At 33.6% G+C, this 13,626-nt stretch overlaps 1 protein-coding gene across 11 annotated transcripts; it reads left to right on the top strand.

Annotated features, from left to right (window-relative positions):
- The first annotated feature begins 217 nt into the window (after positions 1–217).
- ICS2 (isochorismate synthase 2) lies at positions 218–9,996 on the top strand. Of its 11 annotated transcripts, none has more exons than XR_015782948.1 (15): positions 220–476; positions 1,143–1,558; positions 3,567–3,684; positions 3,771–3,887; positions 4,192–4,338; positions 4,465–4,539; positions 4,644–4,712; positions 4,979–5,097; positions 5,234–5,291; positions 5,783–5,893; positions 6,041–6,125; positions 7,043–7,140; positions 7,819–7,906; positions 8,078–8,148; positions 9,667–9,996. XR_015782948.1 is itself a non-coding variant. In XM_088101898.1 (15 exons), exons 1-14 carry the CDS (start codon positions 354–356, stop codon positions 8,132–8,134), a joined length of 1,686 nt encoding a protein of 561 aa, XP_087958024.1. In that variant the 5' UTR covers positions 222–353; the 3' UTR covers positions 8,135–8,148; positions 8,259–8,621. The 11 variants fall into 11 exon arrangements, 6 of the variants coding, with proteins under 6 accessions (XP_087958027.1, XP_087958025.1, XP_087958024.1 ...); XR_015782949.1 differs by lacking the exon at positions 9,667–9,996 and adding an exon at positions 8,259–8,621; XM_088101898.1 differs by lacking the exon at positions 9,667–9,996 and adding an exon at positions 8,259–8,621 and having other exon boundaries at positions 222–476; positions 7,814–7,906.
- Positions 9,997–13,626: the final 3,630 nt, after the last annotated feature.

Genomic DNA, 13,626 nt, shown 5'->3' with positions numbered 1-13,626 from the left:
TATAATTTAAAAATTGAACACAATTTTTTATAACAATTCAAAAACTAAATATTTAACTTAATTATTTAACTAAAACATGAAATAAATAATTAACCCCTATTTACTTTTCATCCTACTTTTTTTCACCTACTCCAGCAGCCGAGGAAAACTGTCCTCCATCACGTGTCATACTTGAAAATAGATGACTAAAGTCCAAAGAAAATCGAGTAAGGAAATCTAAAGAAATCCAACCCCACCATTTTCCTATCTCCTATCTCCTACTACAGTTTTCCCTCCACACTGTGTGAGCCACCATTTTTTCTTCCTCTCCTTCAGCTTTCTTTCTCTCATGCTCCCTCACACGTAAACTCACCATGGCCACAGCCACCTTTCACAAGTGGCTCACTCATTTCACAGACACAAAGAAATGCAGCAGCAACACCCTTCTTTCTCATGCTTCCAAGGGACACCAATCCCTCTACTTCCACCACTATCATGTAATGCACTCAATTACTTCCTTTTCATGTCTTCAAACAATACATGGTTATGGTTTGAATTTTCTTTTTCCTTTTTCACAAGTATTATCTAACCCATTTTATATGAACTATGATGTATTTAAGTCCGACCAAGAAAATTACAGAAACTGCCACTAAAATTTGAAAAAATTAAAGAAATTATTGAAAACATACTTTTGTTTAAAATTCAATTCACTTCTATTTTTTCATATATGTTTAGTTACTCTTTTAAGTCTTCGTAAGAAAAGTAAATTACATTGATATTTCTAAAATTTTCTCAAATTAAATATAATTTTTATAGTTTTTCATGTAAAATCAGATATGTAGTCATATAAACTGTATACAAAATTTATTTTTTTGAACTGGTAAAATTATAATATATAATCTGATGTAATATCTGATCTTCTAAGCTGTATTATCAGATTGAATTAAATTTGAAATTACTTTTTTTACTACAATATCAGAGTTTATATCATGCTCATAACAAAATTTGTTAATTACATGCTTATATTTTATTTTTTCCCCAAACTAAATTTCAATTTTAGAAAAGTGATAAACTAGTGCATCATTTATAGTTTAATCTTGAACAGAATAATCGAAAGGGATGCTGGAACTAATGCCTTGTTTGTGTTTGATGTTTTGACTCAGAGACCTGTGTGTCAAGGGTGCTGCTACCTTTCAATGAATGGTTGCAGAGAGGGACATGAACAACATGCAAGAGCAAGGAAGCCAGTTGGGACCATAGAAACCAGAACGTTGGCAACTGTTGCATCACCTGCAATGGCTATGTACAGTCTGAACTTGGCCATTTCAGAGCTGAAATCGGCCCCGTTTGGTACCTCGTCTGGCATAGTAAGGGTGCAGGTGCCGATTGAAGAGCAGGTTGAGGCCATCGATTGGCTTCATTCACAAAACCATCTTCTGCTTCCTCGCTGCTTCTTCTCTGGAAGGAAGCACAGTCCCAATGGTGAAGCAAACTTGGTGAGCGTTGCTGGGGTGGGTTCAGCTGTTTTCTTTTCCCAGCCACACCCTTTTTCCTACTGGGATTGGATTTCTATAAGGAGGTAATTCACCATTCACCTCCAAAAAGAATCAGCTTAAATTATAATGTTGATGCTATTCAATTTTTTTTCTGTGATATTAGCTTTTTCTTTCATAATTTTACTTCAGTTGCTGGACATTATCTAATATTGGTTTAATTATTAACTTTACATGTATTTTTATTTTAATTAGCTGCATAGTTTGGTCTGTTATTTAAGTGCGTCAAAATAAAAAGTAAAACGTACCTGAAACTAAAAATAAATTTAAATCATGAATTTCATAAAATTTGAGAAATATAATTGTTAAAACAAAGCAGTGGATAAAATTGAACAGAGGCTAAAATTAAAAGTCATCCTAAAATTTATAGTAGAATATGTTGAACGGCAAGATGGGAGTGCATGTAACACTGGTTAACATTTTCTTGGGAGATAATCTTTAGAATTTGTCATGGCAAATACTAAACACTTAAACTCACATGTTTGAAAAATAAAATAGAGCAGTTGTTTAAATACATAGAAATTTTTATTGAAAATAATAGGTAAGAGACAAAGTTTTAAATGGGATTCATGTGAGTTTGAGTCTGATCTTGAATAGGAATGAGCAAGATTTGAGTATAGTTGGTGTCATGATATCTTTACTAATAAATCTTGCTGTGTTCGGGTGGCAGATAGTTGATAATCCTTTTGCTAGTCACTTTAACTCTTGTATAATTTATATCATCCAAATGAATCATACTATTCAATAGTAGTTTTTCTTTTACTTATTTGTTTACCATTTCTGTCATAGAAATTGGGAAGACACGTTTGAATAGATTGTTATGCGAAAAGGAACCAATATTAGATTAGTCTAATATTCTTTATTCAGTCTTACCTTTTGATACAGTGGCTTCAAAGCGTTATGACTTCTGATTTTGTTTTAGGGGACTTATGGTGATGGCAAACCTCTAGGACAAGCTAAATCTAAAAGGAAATGCCTTAGAAATGCTCACGGATGAAGGGTGCGGAAATGGATGGTGGGGAATGGAGCTTAAGTGTCTCAGTTTTTATGATTAGTATGGCGATGGATGAAAGTGTTTAAGGATTCTCTAAGAGAGAGGTTGAGCCAACTCTTTGAGAAAGGTGGCTAGAGGAGGTCACTTGGAGTTGTTCTAGCCTAGGATGACCTTACACGAGTATGAGTGCATAAAATGGCCATAACATTATTTTATTTCAAAGGTGATTACATGAATGAGAGACACCTCTATTTATAGGCAAAGATGTTTCAAAATGGGTAGAAACATTAACCTAAAAGAGTCAACTTGGTTAGCTTGGAGGGCAAGGAGAAATCCTCTCCAATAGGAGGTAGACATGTGGCAAAAATCCTCTAAAATGAGAGGGTGACATGTGACCACTACCTATGGAAAAACTATCCATTCCTCGAGTGACAAGTAGCCACTAACTAGGTGGAAAAACTTTCCAATCGGGTGGAGACACATGTCATGGCAAATCTCATCCTTGTCCTCCAAGCTTGGCCAAAAATGTTGACCCATTGATCAACTCTAGCATTTGGACGTCCAACCTTGGTCAATATTGGACCTTGGCCCTTTGTTGACTTGGTTGGTCAAAACCCTAATCTACTTGGCCCAAAATACAAATCCTACACTACTAGGCCCAAATACAAAGCCCAAAAATTATTCAATGATGGCCCAGAAAAGAAGAGCTTGACTTTGACTTCACCTTCTTTGGTTGACTCTTCTTGTATTTGTTTGGCCATGCTTCTTGTGTGGGACCTTTGGTTGGAGGAATGACATCATATGGTCATTTCCTAGTTAAATTACTATATTAAACACTAAATTCAAAACTATCTTTTTTGATTCATAATTTTACAACTCAATATAGTTCTTTATGCTTAATTTTTAACCTGATCTTTACACTTCTTAATCTGCAGTGCTTGTGTACAAAATTAATTCCACCAACTGTGATGTATAAAACCTTAAAATCTGTTATAATTTTCTCATAGGTTTTTATTTTTGTAAAATATTTCACTTTCAAGGTTTCTTTCTGAGAGGTGCCCTTTAGTCCGTGCATATGGCGCTATCCGTTTCAATGCAGAAGCTAAGGTGTCATCAGAGTGGCTGGATTTTGGTTCTTTCTACTTCGTGATACCTCAGGTGCATAAATTAAAACTAATTTCTATTCCATTTGTGTTAGTATTTATAGCATTAAGCTAGAGATACCAAGCCAAAAAAAATGACAGGTTGAGTTCAATGAGCTTGAAGGAGGATCAATGCTTACCATTACTATTGCTTGGGATAATGATCTTTCTTGGTCATGGGAAAATGCAATCAATGCACTTCAAGAAACACTTTGCAAAGTGAGTGCTAATAGATGGTCTTTTGAGTTACCACAAAACTTTTTCTCCCTTGAAAGCTGTTGGACAAAACTTACACATAGTTTCTTTGGTACTTTTGGTTAATCTATAATAAGAATTGGAGTTTCACCTTCCTAAGTTATATTGACTTGTAATACAAACTTTTGTTACATTGATTATTGAGATGAAACTCTAATTTTTTGTGTGGAAAAAGCACCAAAAATACTTAAAGAACTATATATAAGTTGTCTTGAAAATTATTAAGCAGAATGTTTTATTCAAAACACAATACACCTTTGCGGTGTAGGTTTCTTCCTCCATTGTGAACTTTCCAAAACAAACTCCTCCAACATTAATATTAAGCAGCCATAACATTCCTAGTAAAGTAGACTGGGATCTTGCAGTTAATAGAGCTTTACAAATGATAGAGCGAAATGACTCCTTATTAACCAAGGTAACATATATCTCATGCACATTTTTGCTGTCTATTTTATGTTTTCTTTTCAAGCTTTTGTATCATAACCCCTGTTTCAAGAGTCAGTATGAAAACTCATCTTCTTATGCCATTTTGGGAACTCAGGTTGTGCTAGCACGTAGCACTAGGGTAGTACCTACTTCTGATATTGATCCTCTTGCATGGTTATCTTGCTTAAAGGTGCTGTACTTGTCTTTTTTGTTCTGTCCCAAGCAAATTGAACATTGTTTGTCTTCATATTATTTGGTGGCAATTTTTCTTATGTTCCCATCAAACTATTACAGGTTGAAGGTGAAAATGCATATCAGTTTTTGCTTCAGCCACCAAATGCACCAGCCTTCATTGGAAACACAGTAAGCATGCACTACAATGGTTTTGTATATTCTTACTGATAAATCATTTACATGACATGCCATGATGTTGTGCTAAATTTCCCTCAAAGTACACCTACAAATGACTTTCACACAACTCTAGCTAAATTTAGGTTAACAGCTTAATTATGCTTACTTTGTATATCATTAAGAGGATAACATTTTCAAGAACTGTTACTGAATTGAATCAGCAATGACACATTTTTCTCCTCTGTTTCCATTTTAATTTTTATGAACTTGATGAATAGCCAGAGCAACTATTTCACAGAAAATGGCTCCACATTACTAGTGAGGCTTTGGCTGGAACCCGTGCTAGAGGAGCATCACAAACATTAGATCGTCAAATTGAACTTGACTTACTTACCAGGTATACCTTGTTACTTAGATCTTTGATCAATACTGTAGCTTTAGACTAATTTCCCTGGTGCATGTGATCTCTATTATTTACGTTTATGTCTAGCTCCTCAATTTTTGTTGTTCAAGTTTCTGTCATTTCTTTACAGTCCAAAGGATGACATTGAATTTACCATAGTGAGAGACACTATAAGAAGAAAAGTAGAGGTAAGTTTATTCGTGTAATTTTAATTATTAGCATGGAATGGTTATCTGTTTAGAAGATACTTTACTCTGCATGTATGATCTTATTTTTAATTCAATATTTCCTTCAGCCATTAGACAATTCATAGGTCAATGAGAACAAGAGTTGAAAGGAGGAGGAGCAAGAATTGGAAGGAGATTGAATTTCAATAAAATGATTATTGGTTGTATGATGTGAATTTTTAGAAATTAGAATCTGGTGTAAGTATCTTTGGCCACCTGTAAATTAAAAATTCCAGACGCAAGGGTAGATTAATTGTATTAGTTTATCTACTTATAACATTGAAGTTGTGTTGTCTCCATATGACCATAGCATTGTTGGCTGAAAGTTTGAACTTTGTGATGCCACACTCAAACATGATTCATTTTTCATATTACTTTTGCATTTCCATATATCCACCTATAGAACAATTTTAGCATGAAGATAAACCTTTTATCTCATGTTTTTCTATCAGGCAGTATGTGAAAGGGTTGTGATCAAGCCAGAGAAAATGATAAGAAAACTCCCCAGGATTCAACATTTGTTTGCTCAATTATCTGGCAGGCTAAGAAAAGAAGAAGATGAGGTAAACATAATATAATTTCAGTACCAAGTAATTATGTTTCAGTGGACATTCCTTGGGAGGTTCTAATTTTCAGTTCTTTACAAATACAAAAATTTATTTGACAATAATTAGGTTGTTCATCTGCTGTTTTCCTTGTTGATCTTTTAGTTTGAAATTTTGTCATCTCTTCACCCTAGTCCAGCGGTTTGTGGGTTTCCAACCGAAGAGGCACAACTTTTAATTGCAAAGACAGGTACATCCTCTTTTCATTTACTACTATTTCTACCCAATCAAATATTTTTTTTTTTACTTTCAAATAAGCTCATGCTAGGCATCAGTGGCATAACATGAAGATTTTATTAAAGAAAATAAAAAGAAAAAGAACAGAAAAACATGAGAGAACCATACTAAATCTATGATAAAAATACATCACACACATAAGCAAAAAATACCTATTATGAAAAAGCTAAGTAAATATAGATGTGGAAAAAGTAAATCAATGCAACACGAGTAAGAAATTGAAGCTCAATAATCAAATTTATCAACATCATATTAAGAGATTTATAATTAACTAACATGCTAACAATCCAAAAAGGACCGTTAAAACTCATTACTGCTTTTCAGAAACCTTTGCTTTGGAAAATTTAGTATTAATTTTCTTTGGCCTAGTCCGACCAGGTTTCCTTGTAGTTTGAACTGGCTCATCATCTTCTTCCGAATTAGAATCTTCCCTCTCATCACACATATTAGCCAATTTAGAGGCTATTTTCAATTCCTCCGCAAAACAAGCAAAATCAAATGAGAAAGCTTTTAAAAAAGTTGAGGCGCATTGAGTTAGGTTTAACTTATGCAAAGTTTGATTCATTTTACCTCCATGATTCATTTTATTGTTTTCTTCTATAAATAATTGTTCGAAAGTTTCCATACTAGATTTTGGTAAATTTGATAATTGGAAATTATATCAGTGTACTTTGTTTGAATTAAGTGAGTTGAAAGTTCCATGTTAGGTTGAAATAGGCAAGAAGATAAGGAGAAAAGATCTACTAACCTTATGTTGAAGGTTTTGCGCTAGAGTTACTGGCATGTTATCTTATGAGCTGGTGGCTTGTGGCTAAGTTTTAACTTCAACCATTTTGTTAAATTTTACTTACTTTCATAGACAATATGCAGAAGTATTTGACCGAGGGATGTATGCTGGACCTGTTGGTTGGTTTGGAGGAGGAGAGAGTGAATTTGCTGTAGGGATTCGGTCAGCATTGGTGGAAAAGGTTAGCAATAGCAGGGTTTTTTTTTAAAAGAAATATTCAGTTTGCATAAATTTTTATGAAGATTTTGATTATATTCCAAAATCATTTGTGTTTCTAACAGTTTATATAAATCAAAGGTTTTTATTCTCTACACTTTTGTTCAAACGTGAATATATATGAACTCTCATATTGATGAATTGGGTTCTTAAACTTTAAAAAACATGTGGATCTAACTCACCTAACTTTTTAAAACATTTAAAGATTACTAAGTCCAATTGGTTTATAAATTAAACAAAATTCATTGATGGAAAGTGTAAGGATCCTGATCACATTTGATCAAAAGCACAGGAATAATTTTCTCATGTATTTTTTATGTAGTACTGTAGCAGGAAACGCATCTGATTCAGTTTTATATTTCCCTGCATTAATATTAATATGCATCTTGGTGACAATAGAATATCACTTTCAGAATAGGTTTCTTCACTTGAGTTTCAGAAGTTTGCACAGATGGAGTGAGATTTTATCATTTGCTGAAATTAAATATTGATATGCTAGCTTTGAACAAACCGCTGTTGTCCCTCCGGTAAAATTGAAGAAAATTAGTGTGAAATTCCCATAAATTCCCGAAATCTAATTATTACCTATTCATGATGCCTTTACCATCAATCATAATCTTGCCATGTTTTGATTGTAGGATAGAGGTGCATTTATATATGCTGGGACAGGGATTGTGGAAGGAAGCAGTCCTTATCTGGAATGGGATGAGCTAGAACTCAAGACATCTCAGGTGTGTTTGTGCATGCAGCTCAATATGGATGTAAATTCATGCGTGGCCCTTTTGTTTAGAGCTCATGCATCCTTCAAAAGCATTTTTAAGGAAATTTTCACTTCACATTATTGTTGTGCACCATTCTACAAAAGTTCATTGTCCTAATGAATGTTGAATCACGTTTTGTAGTTCACCAAGTTGCTCAAGCTGGACTTGCCTCAGAGACAAAAAGTAGATTGTAAATGAGCTCCACTGATACGGTTAGCATTGTTAATGACTGAATTTATGTTTAATTAAGTTCTTTAATGTCCTCTGTGGTAAGGGATTGCTGATTCATGGTTTTTGTTTATCAACTGTTGCATCGAATTAGATTATAAAATCCAGAGGGATGGTTTTTCTCAAAAGAAACCATTTGTTTGGTCAATTTATAAGGACTTCTCTGACTAACTCCCAAGTAAAGATGGAGTTAAAGAATTTCATGAATTCAAAATGATTGGTGTAATTAATGTATATCTTAAACTACATAAAGAAATCACACCAATAATTTTGAATAAGACTGATCAAGCCCATTTGTATTTGAGATAAACTAGACAAAAGAGAAATTGTATAATCAAACAAAAGATGTGTAAAACTATTTCTTTTATTTGCAATTGGCACACTGCTTGTACTAGCCATTATATGTGATACATTCATGCATGTTAAATATAAATGTAAGAATCAGTTATTTATTTAATCCCTATAATTGACCAAACTTTAACTTTTAATCCCCTTACCCTTTTTTTCTACTGTTCAATTCTTTAACTGCAAAATGATTTATTTTAGTCTTTATATACATTATTTTAACCTTATAAAGTAGATGTTAGAGATAAAAGGAATTAAAATTTGTATGTATAAAGACTAAGATTAAAATGAAATGTGTAGAAACTAAAATAGACAAAATGTAAATATTAAAACTGAAAAATATTTTTTGTATAACCAAAGGAACTAAATAAGTAGTTTTCAGAGAGAATTCTTGTAAAAGTAAATACTCACTTGGAAACATTAGAGTTGTCTAAATGGGTTCTAACCCATTGAGTTTGGGTTGAAAAAAATGTAGTTTTTTCCTAAATGACAGTCAAACTCAATCGGGCTCAATTAACTCAAAATTAAACGGGTTCAAGCAATTGACCCATAATCCATCAACACCCCTTCTTTATTATATCTTTTAGTTTTTCCAGAACCTTTTTTATTATAATTATTTATTACTTATAGTTGTTCAATAATGTTTAAATACTATTATGCTAATTTATTTGTTTGTCAAATTAAATTGACAAACACTTAATTTTCAACTACTTTTATAATAATATTTGGTAAAATAGATAGTATTTTAATTATAATGTGATAAATAGATGGGTCAAGTCCATCCCTTTTCAATGTACTATAATAAATTTATAAAATAAATTAGGAGAACAAAAAGTGAATCGATCTATTTAATCCATCAATTTGCAGTGGGTGGGACAGATTTCAGAGTTTCTAACTTACCAAAAGATGAACTGGATTCAACTGACTCATTTTTAATTCAACCTAACCCATGTGAGATGGGTTTACTTTGACACCCGTAAACATCCATGGCTTTCATTGTATTCACTGGCACCATCCCTATATTGGTCATGTTTCATTCTAATGAAGAAATACACTATCCATTTTGAACTATTTTTCCATTGTATGAAGTAAAAATCTAATTCTCCTATAGCGATAACTGGTTAATGTGATTGCTAATTCTTCTCTTCTTCTTGCAGTTTTTCTAAATGAAGTTTGAGATTATGGTATTTCCTTCCTTTGGATATTGGCCTAATAAATTTGGCGGGAGGATATGGACAACATATTAGTTTGTACAAATGAGGTTTATATATGGATTAAGTTCTTGGCTCATTTGAGAAGATTCAAGAAAACTAGTCAATTTGTATATGGGTTAAGAAGCCAAGACTACAATTCTTTCCCCTAATACCTTTGTTGTATTAGGGATTAATCTTAAGGAAAATCATAATCATTATGTAATATCATATTTGGGCATAAGACTATCAAGTGATTTTGCATAGTACGGGTTAAATAAAGGTCTTTGCAAGTAATTTTAGCATTCTAATTAAGTTTTGTATCGTCAGTTAATACCTGAAAAATCACTTACCTATATAGTATTTTGTTCAATTAAAGAAATTCAAGATCCATTATTCATTTATCCGTCCAAATAAAATATTTATGCATCTGGTCCAAATGAAATATTTTGCCGGCCAAATTTCTATCTTTAATCCCTGAATAAATTACCTACCATTTAGTATTTTGTTCAATTAAAGAAATTCAAGATCCATTATTCATGTATCTGCCCAAATAAAATATTTTCCTAGTCAATTAATTTATGTTCGTCTAGTGTTATATTGTCTAATGGATCAATCATTTGGGGAACTGTTCAAATTCATGAACAATGAAAGAAAAACTTCTACTTTGGTTCCTATTCAAGATACATTTTGGCCTGTTTCTTTATGCACTTTCTGTTTTTCTTCCCGCACCCCTATAAACTATAATATTTCGATTTTACCCTTTAAGAAAAATATTTAAAAACTCTAAATTCTCTTTGGTGTTCCTTCCTCAACGATTTGGACTGTCCTGCACCTCATTTTCCCAAAACCCTCATTCTTCTTCATCTTCCCCTTTTCTAATTTCACTCCCAACTAAACCAAACCCTAACTACACACTCTCCGATATGTTGATCAAATTCTAGATGAAGAGTAACATAGTGTGGGGCTTGAGCTTCCACCTAAAGCGCCCATGGATCCTAGCGTCTCCATAACAGTGTCATCAAGTTTGGTAATCGATTACTAGAGGCCTGTGGGCATTTGTGCAGAAAGTTCAACGTGATTCCCCAGTTGGAAGAACATGACCCCCTTGATGGTTTTGCTAGTGTGTTTGGGTGACTTTTTCCAATTTGAGACGGGTGAGTGAGTTTAATGGTAATGAGTGGTGTTTAGTGCATCAATGAACACGTTAGCCCATTGAATTATTGAGAAAAAAGTCATTTAGGTGCTTTCATGTAAGTTAGAAGAGGTTTATGAGCATTGTTGCCCATTTTCTGCCCTAGTAATGTAATCGATTACATGGGTCTTGTAAAAGATTACTAGAGGTCTAGGGGGTTGTTGTCCAAAAAGTTCAAAGTGATTCCCCAGTTGGGAGAACTAGACTCCCCAAGATGGTTTTTCCTGTGTTCTTGGTGACTTTTTCCAACTTTTGAGATGGGTGAGTGAGTTTAATGGTCATGGGTGGTATTTAGTGCACTAATGAACACATTGGGCCATTGAATTGTTGAGAAAAAAAGGTCATTTAGGGGTTTTCATGTAAATTAGATGAGGTCCATGACCATTGTTGTCCATTTTCTCCCTTAGTAATGTAATCGATTATAGGGGTCTTGTAATCGATTACTAGAGGCCTAGGGGGCAGTTGTATAGAAAGTTCAACGTGATAACCCAGTTGGGAGAACTAGACTCCCCAATTTCGTTTTGCTTGTGCTCTTGGTGACTTTTTCCTATTTTAAAGATGGGTGAGTGAGTTTAATGGTCATGAGTGGTGTTTAGTACACCAATGAACACGTTGAGCCATTGAATTGTTGAGAAAAAAAAAGTCATTTAGGTGTTTTCATGTAAATTAGATGAGGTTCATAAGCATTATTGCCCATTTTCTACCTTAGTAATTGATTACAAGGGTCTTGTAATCGATTACTAGAGGCTTGGGGGTAGTTGTATAGAAAGTTCAACATGACTCTCTAATTGGGAGAACTTGACTCCCTAGGATGATTTTTTGCTATGTTCTTGTGACTTTTTCCAAGGGTCTTGTAATCGATTATTAGAGACCAAAGGACATTTGTATAGAAAATTCAAAGTGAATCCCTCAACTGGGAGAACTGGACTCCCCAAGATGGTTTTGCTTGTGTTCTTAGTGACATTTTTCAATTTTTGAGATGAGTGAGTGAGTTTAATGGTCATGGGTGGTGTTTAGTGCACCAATGAATACGTTAGGCCATTGAAATGTTGAGAAAAAAGTTCATTTAGGTGCTTTCATGTAAGTTAGATGAGGACCATGAAAATTGTTGCCCATTTTCTGCCCTAATAATCGATTACAGGGTTCTTATAATCGATTACCAGAGGCTTGAGGGGAATTTGTACCAAAAGTTCAACGTGATTCCCCAACTGGAAAAACAGGACTTCCCAAGGTTGCCTGGACTTTGTTTTTGAGTGATTTGTTTAATTTTTTGGGGTGGATGAGTGAATTTCCTCATCAGTGGTGGTGTTTAGTGCATCGAAAGACACCTTGGTTCATTCAATTATGTAGGCCAAAGTCCAGATAAGTGGTTTGAACAAAGCTTGGTCAAAAGCTTGAACCTGGGTGCCCAACTTAGGCTTTGGTAATCAGTTATAGGGTCTTTGTAATCGATTACCAGAGGCATTTTGGGAATTGGACTCCCAGGGTTGTTTGGGCTGTGTTTTTGGGTGATTTTTTCAATTTTTTAACTTGGGTAAGTGATTTTCGTGGTCTTTGGTAGTCTTTAGTGCATGAAAAACATCTTATTCCTTTAAATTGTCGAAATGATCGATTACAAAGGGTGTGTAATCAATTGCTAATGTGTTGAATTACATTTGTTGCAATAATATTACAACAAAAATACGATTGAGGACCAAAATTGAAAATTTATTAAGATCATATTCAATGAGTACATTTGATCCAACATTTATAATCATAAAATTATATAAAACCTAATGAATAACTTATGTAAAACATAAATGTCAATCCCAAAATTCAGGTACAAGTCTAATACAATTTTTATAACAACACAATCGTATAACCATAATATATACAAACTTGAACAATAATATATACAAATGAAAATTAAGTCAAGAACATCACAATGACATCCATTTGTACAAACTTCAACCATAATATATACAAACTTGAATAATAATATATGTTCTCTCGTTCTCAACCTCAAAGACGAGATAATCTTCATTCCTTCAACCCATATTATTTGCAAAATTCCTTCCACCATTTTCCAAACTTTTTCGAATTACGTTATGTGGAAAGAAACACTTTTCACTTAACCCCATCTTTATGTCCAATCATGAGAACCTCCACCAATGCTCCGCTTCTTATGAAGGCTGCAAATCTACTTTGCAACTCCTGCTCACGCACATAAACCAATTTAAAGATAATGACATTGCGTGCTTTATTATCTTAACAGAGACAAAAGAAAGGAATGACGATATACCAAATAACTTTCATATTAATGAGATGTTTATAAATTCACAACAAACAAGGATGAATCAAGAGATCTTGTTACCCAGTTAATGATTATGTTCATACTTCTTTGTGTGCAACATCCAAAATAAGGAACAAACACACACAAACACCCAACAACCAACACCAACATAAACCCAAAAAATTAAGGTTTCTGAAACAAGCTTTCCAAAACAACAAAAGCAAAGCACACAAAGAAGAAGGTAAGACACCAAAAACAGAGCACACAAGGAGGACGACAATGGTTTTACACCAAATAAGACCGAACAAGTTCTCTATACTCTAAAGACCAACAAGAAAACACCAAATAGAACGAAACAGACACAAAACCTAGCCACGAGCACGGTGACTACAATGGAGGAAAGATGGGTTTTCGCAAAACAGCAAAGGCGTTTTCGAAAGATCAAACGAAACCACCAAGG

The sequence above is a fragment of the Vigna umbellata genome, chromosome 11 (assembly GCF_029865625.1).
Source record: "Vigna umbellata cultivar VRB3 chromosome 11, Vumbellata_1.0, whole genome shotgun sequence".
Classification (NCBI taxonomy): domain Eukaryota; kingdom Viridiplantae; phylum Streptophyta; class Magnoliopsida; order Fabales; family Fabaceae; genus Vigna; species Vigna umbellata.
This window is presented reverse-complemented; position numbering and strand designations above follow the sequence as displayed.

Bases quoted from the DNA above. Each gene is read 5' to 3' on its own strand.
- ICS2 (XM_088101897.1), top strand. From the start codon at position 354: ATGGCCACAGCCACCTTTCACAAGTGGCTCACTCATTTCACAGACACA. The intron at 1,559-3,566 runs GTAATTCACCAT...TTCACTTTCAAG, and splicing joins GATTGGATTTCTATAAGGAG to GTTTCTTTCTGAGAGGTGCC. The intron at 3,888-4,191 runs GTGAGTGCTAAT...TTTGCGGTGTAG, and splicing joins TTCAAGAAACACTTTGCAAA to GTTTCTTCCTCCATTGTGAA.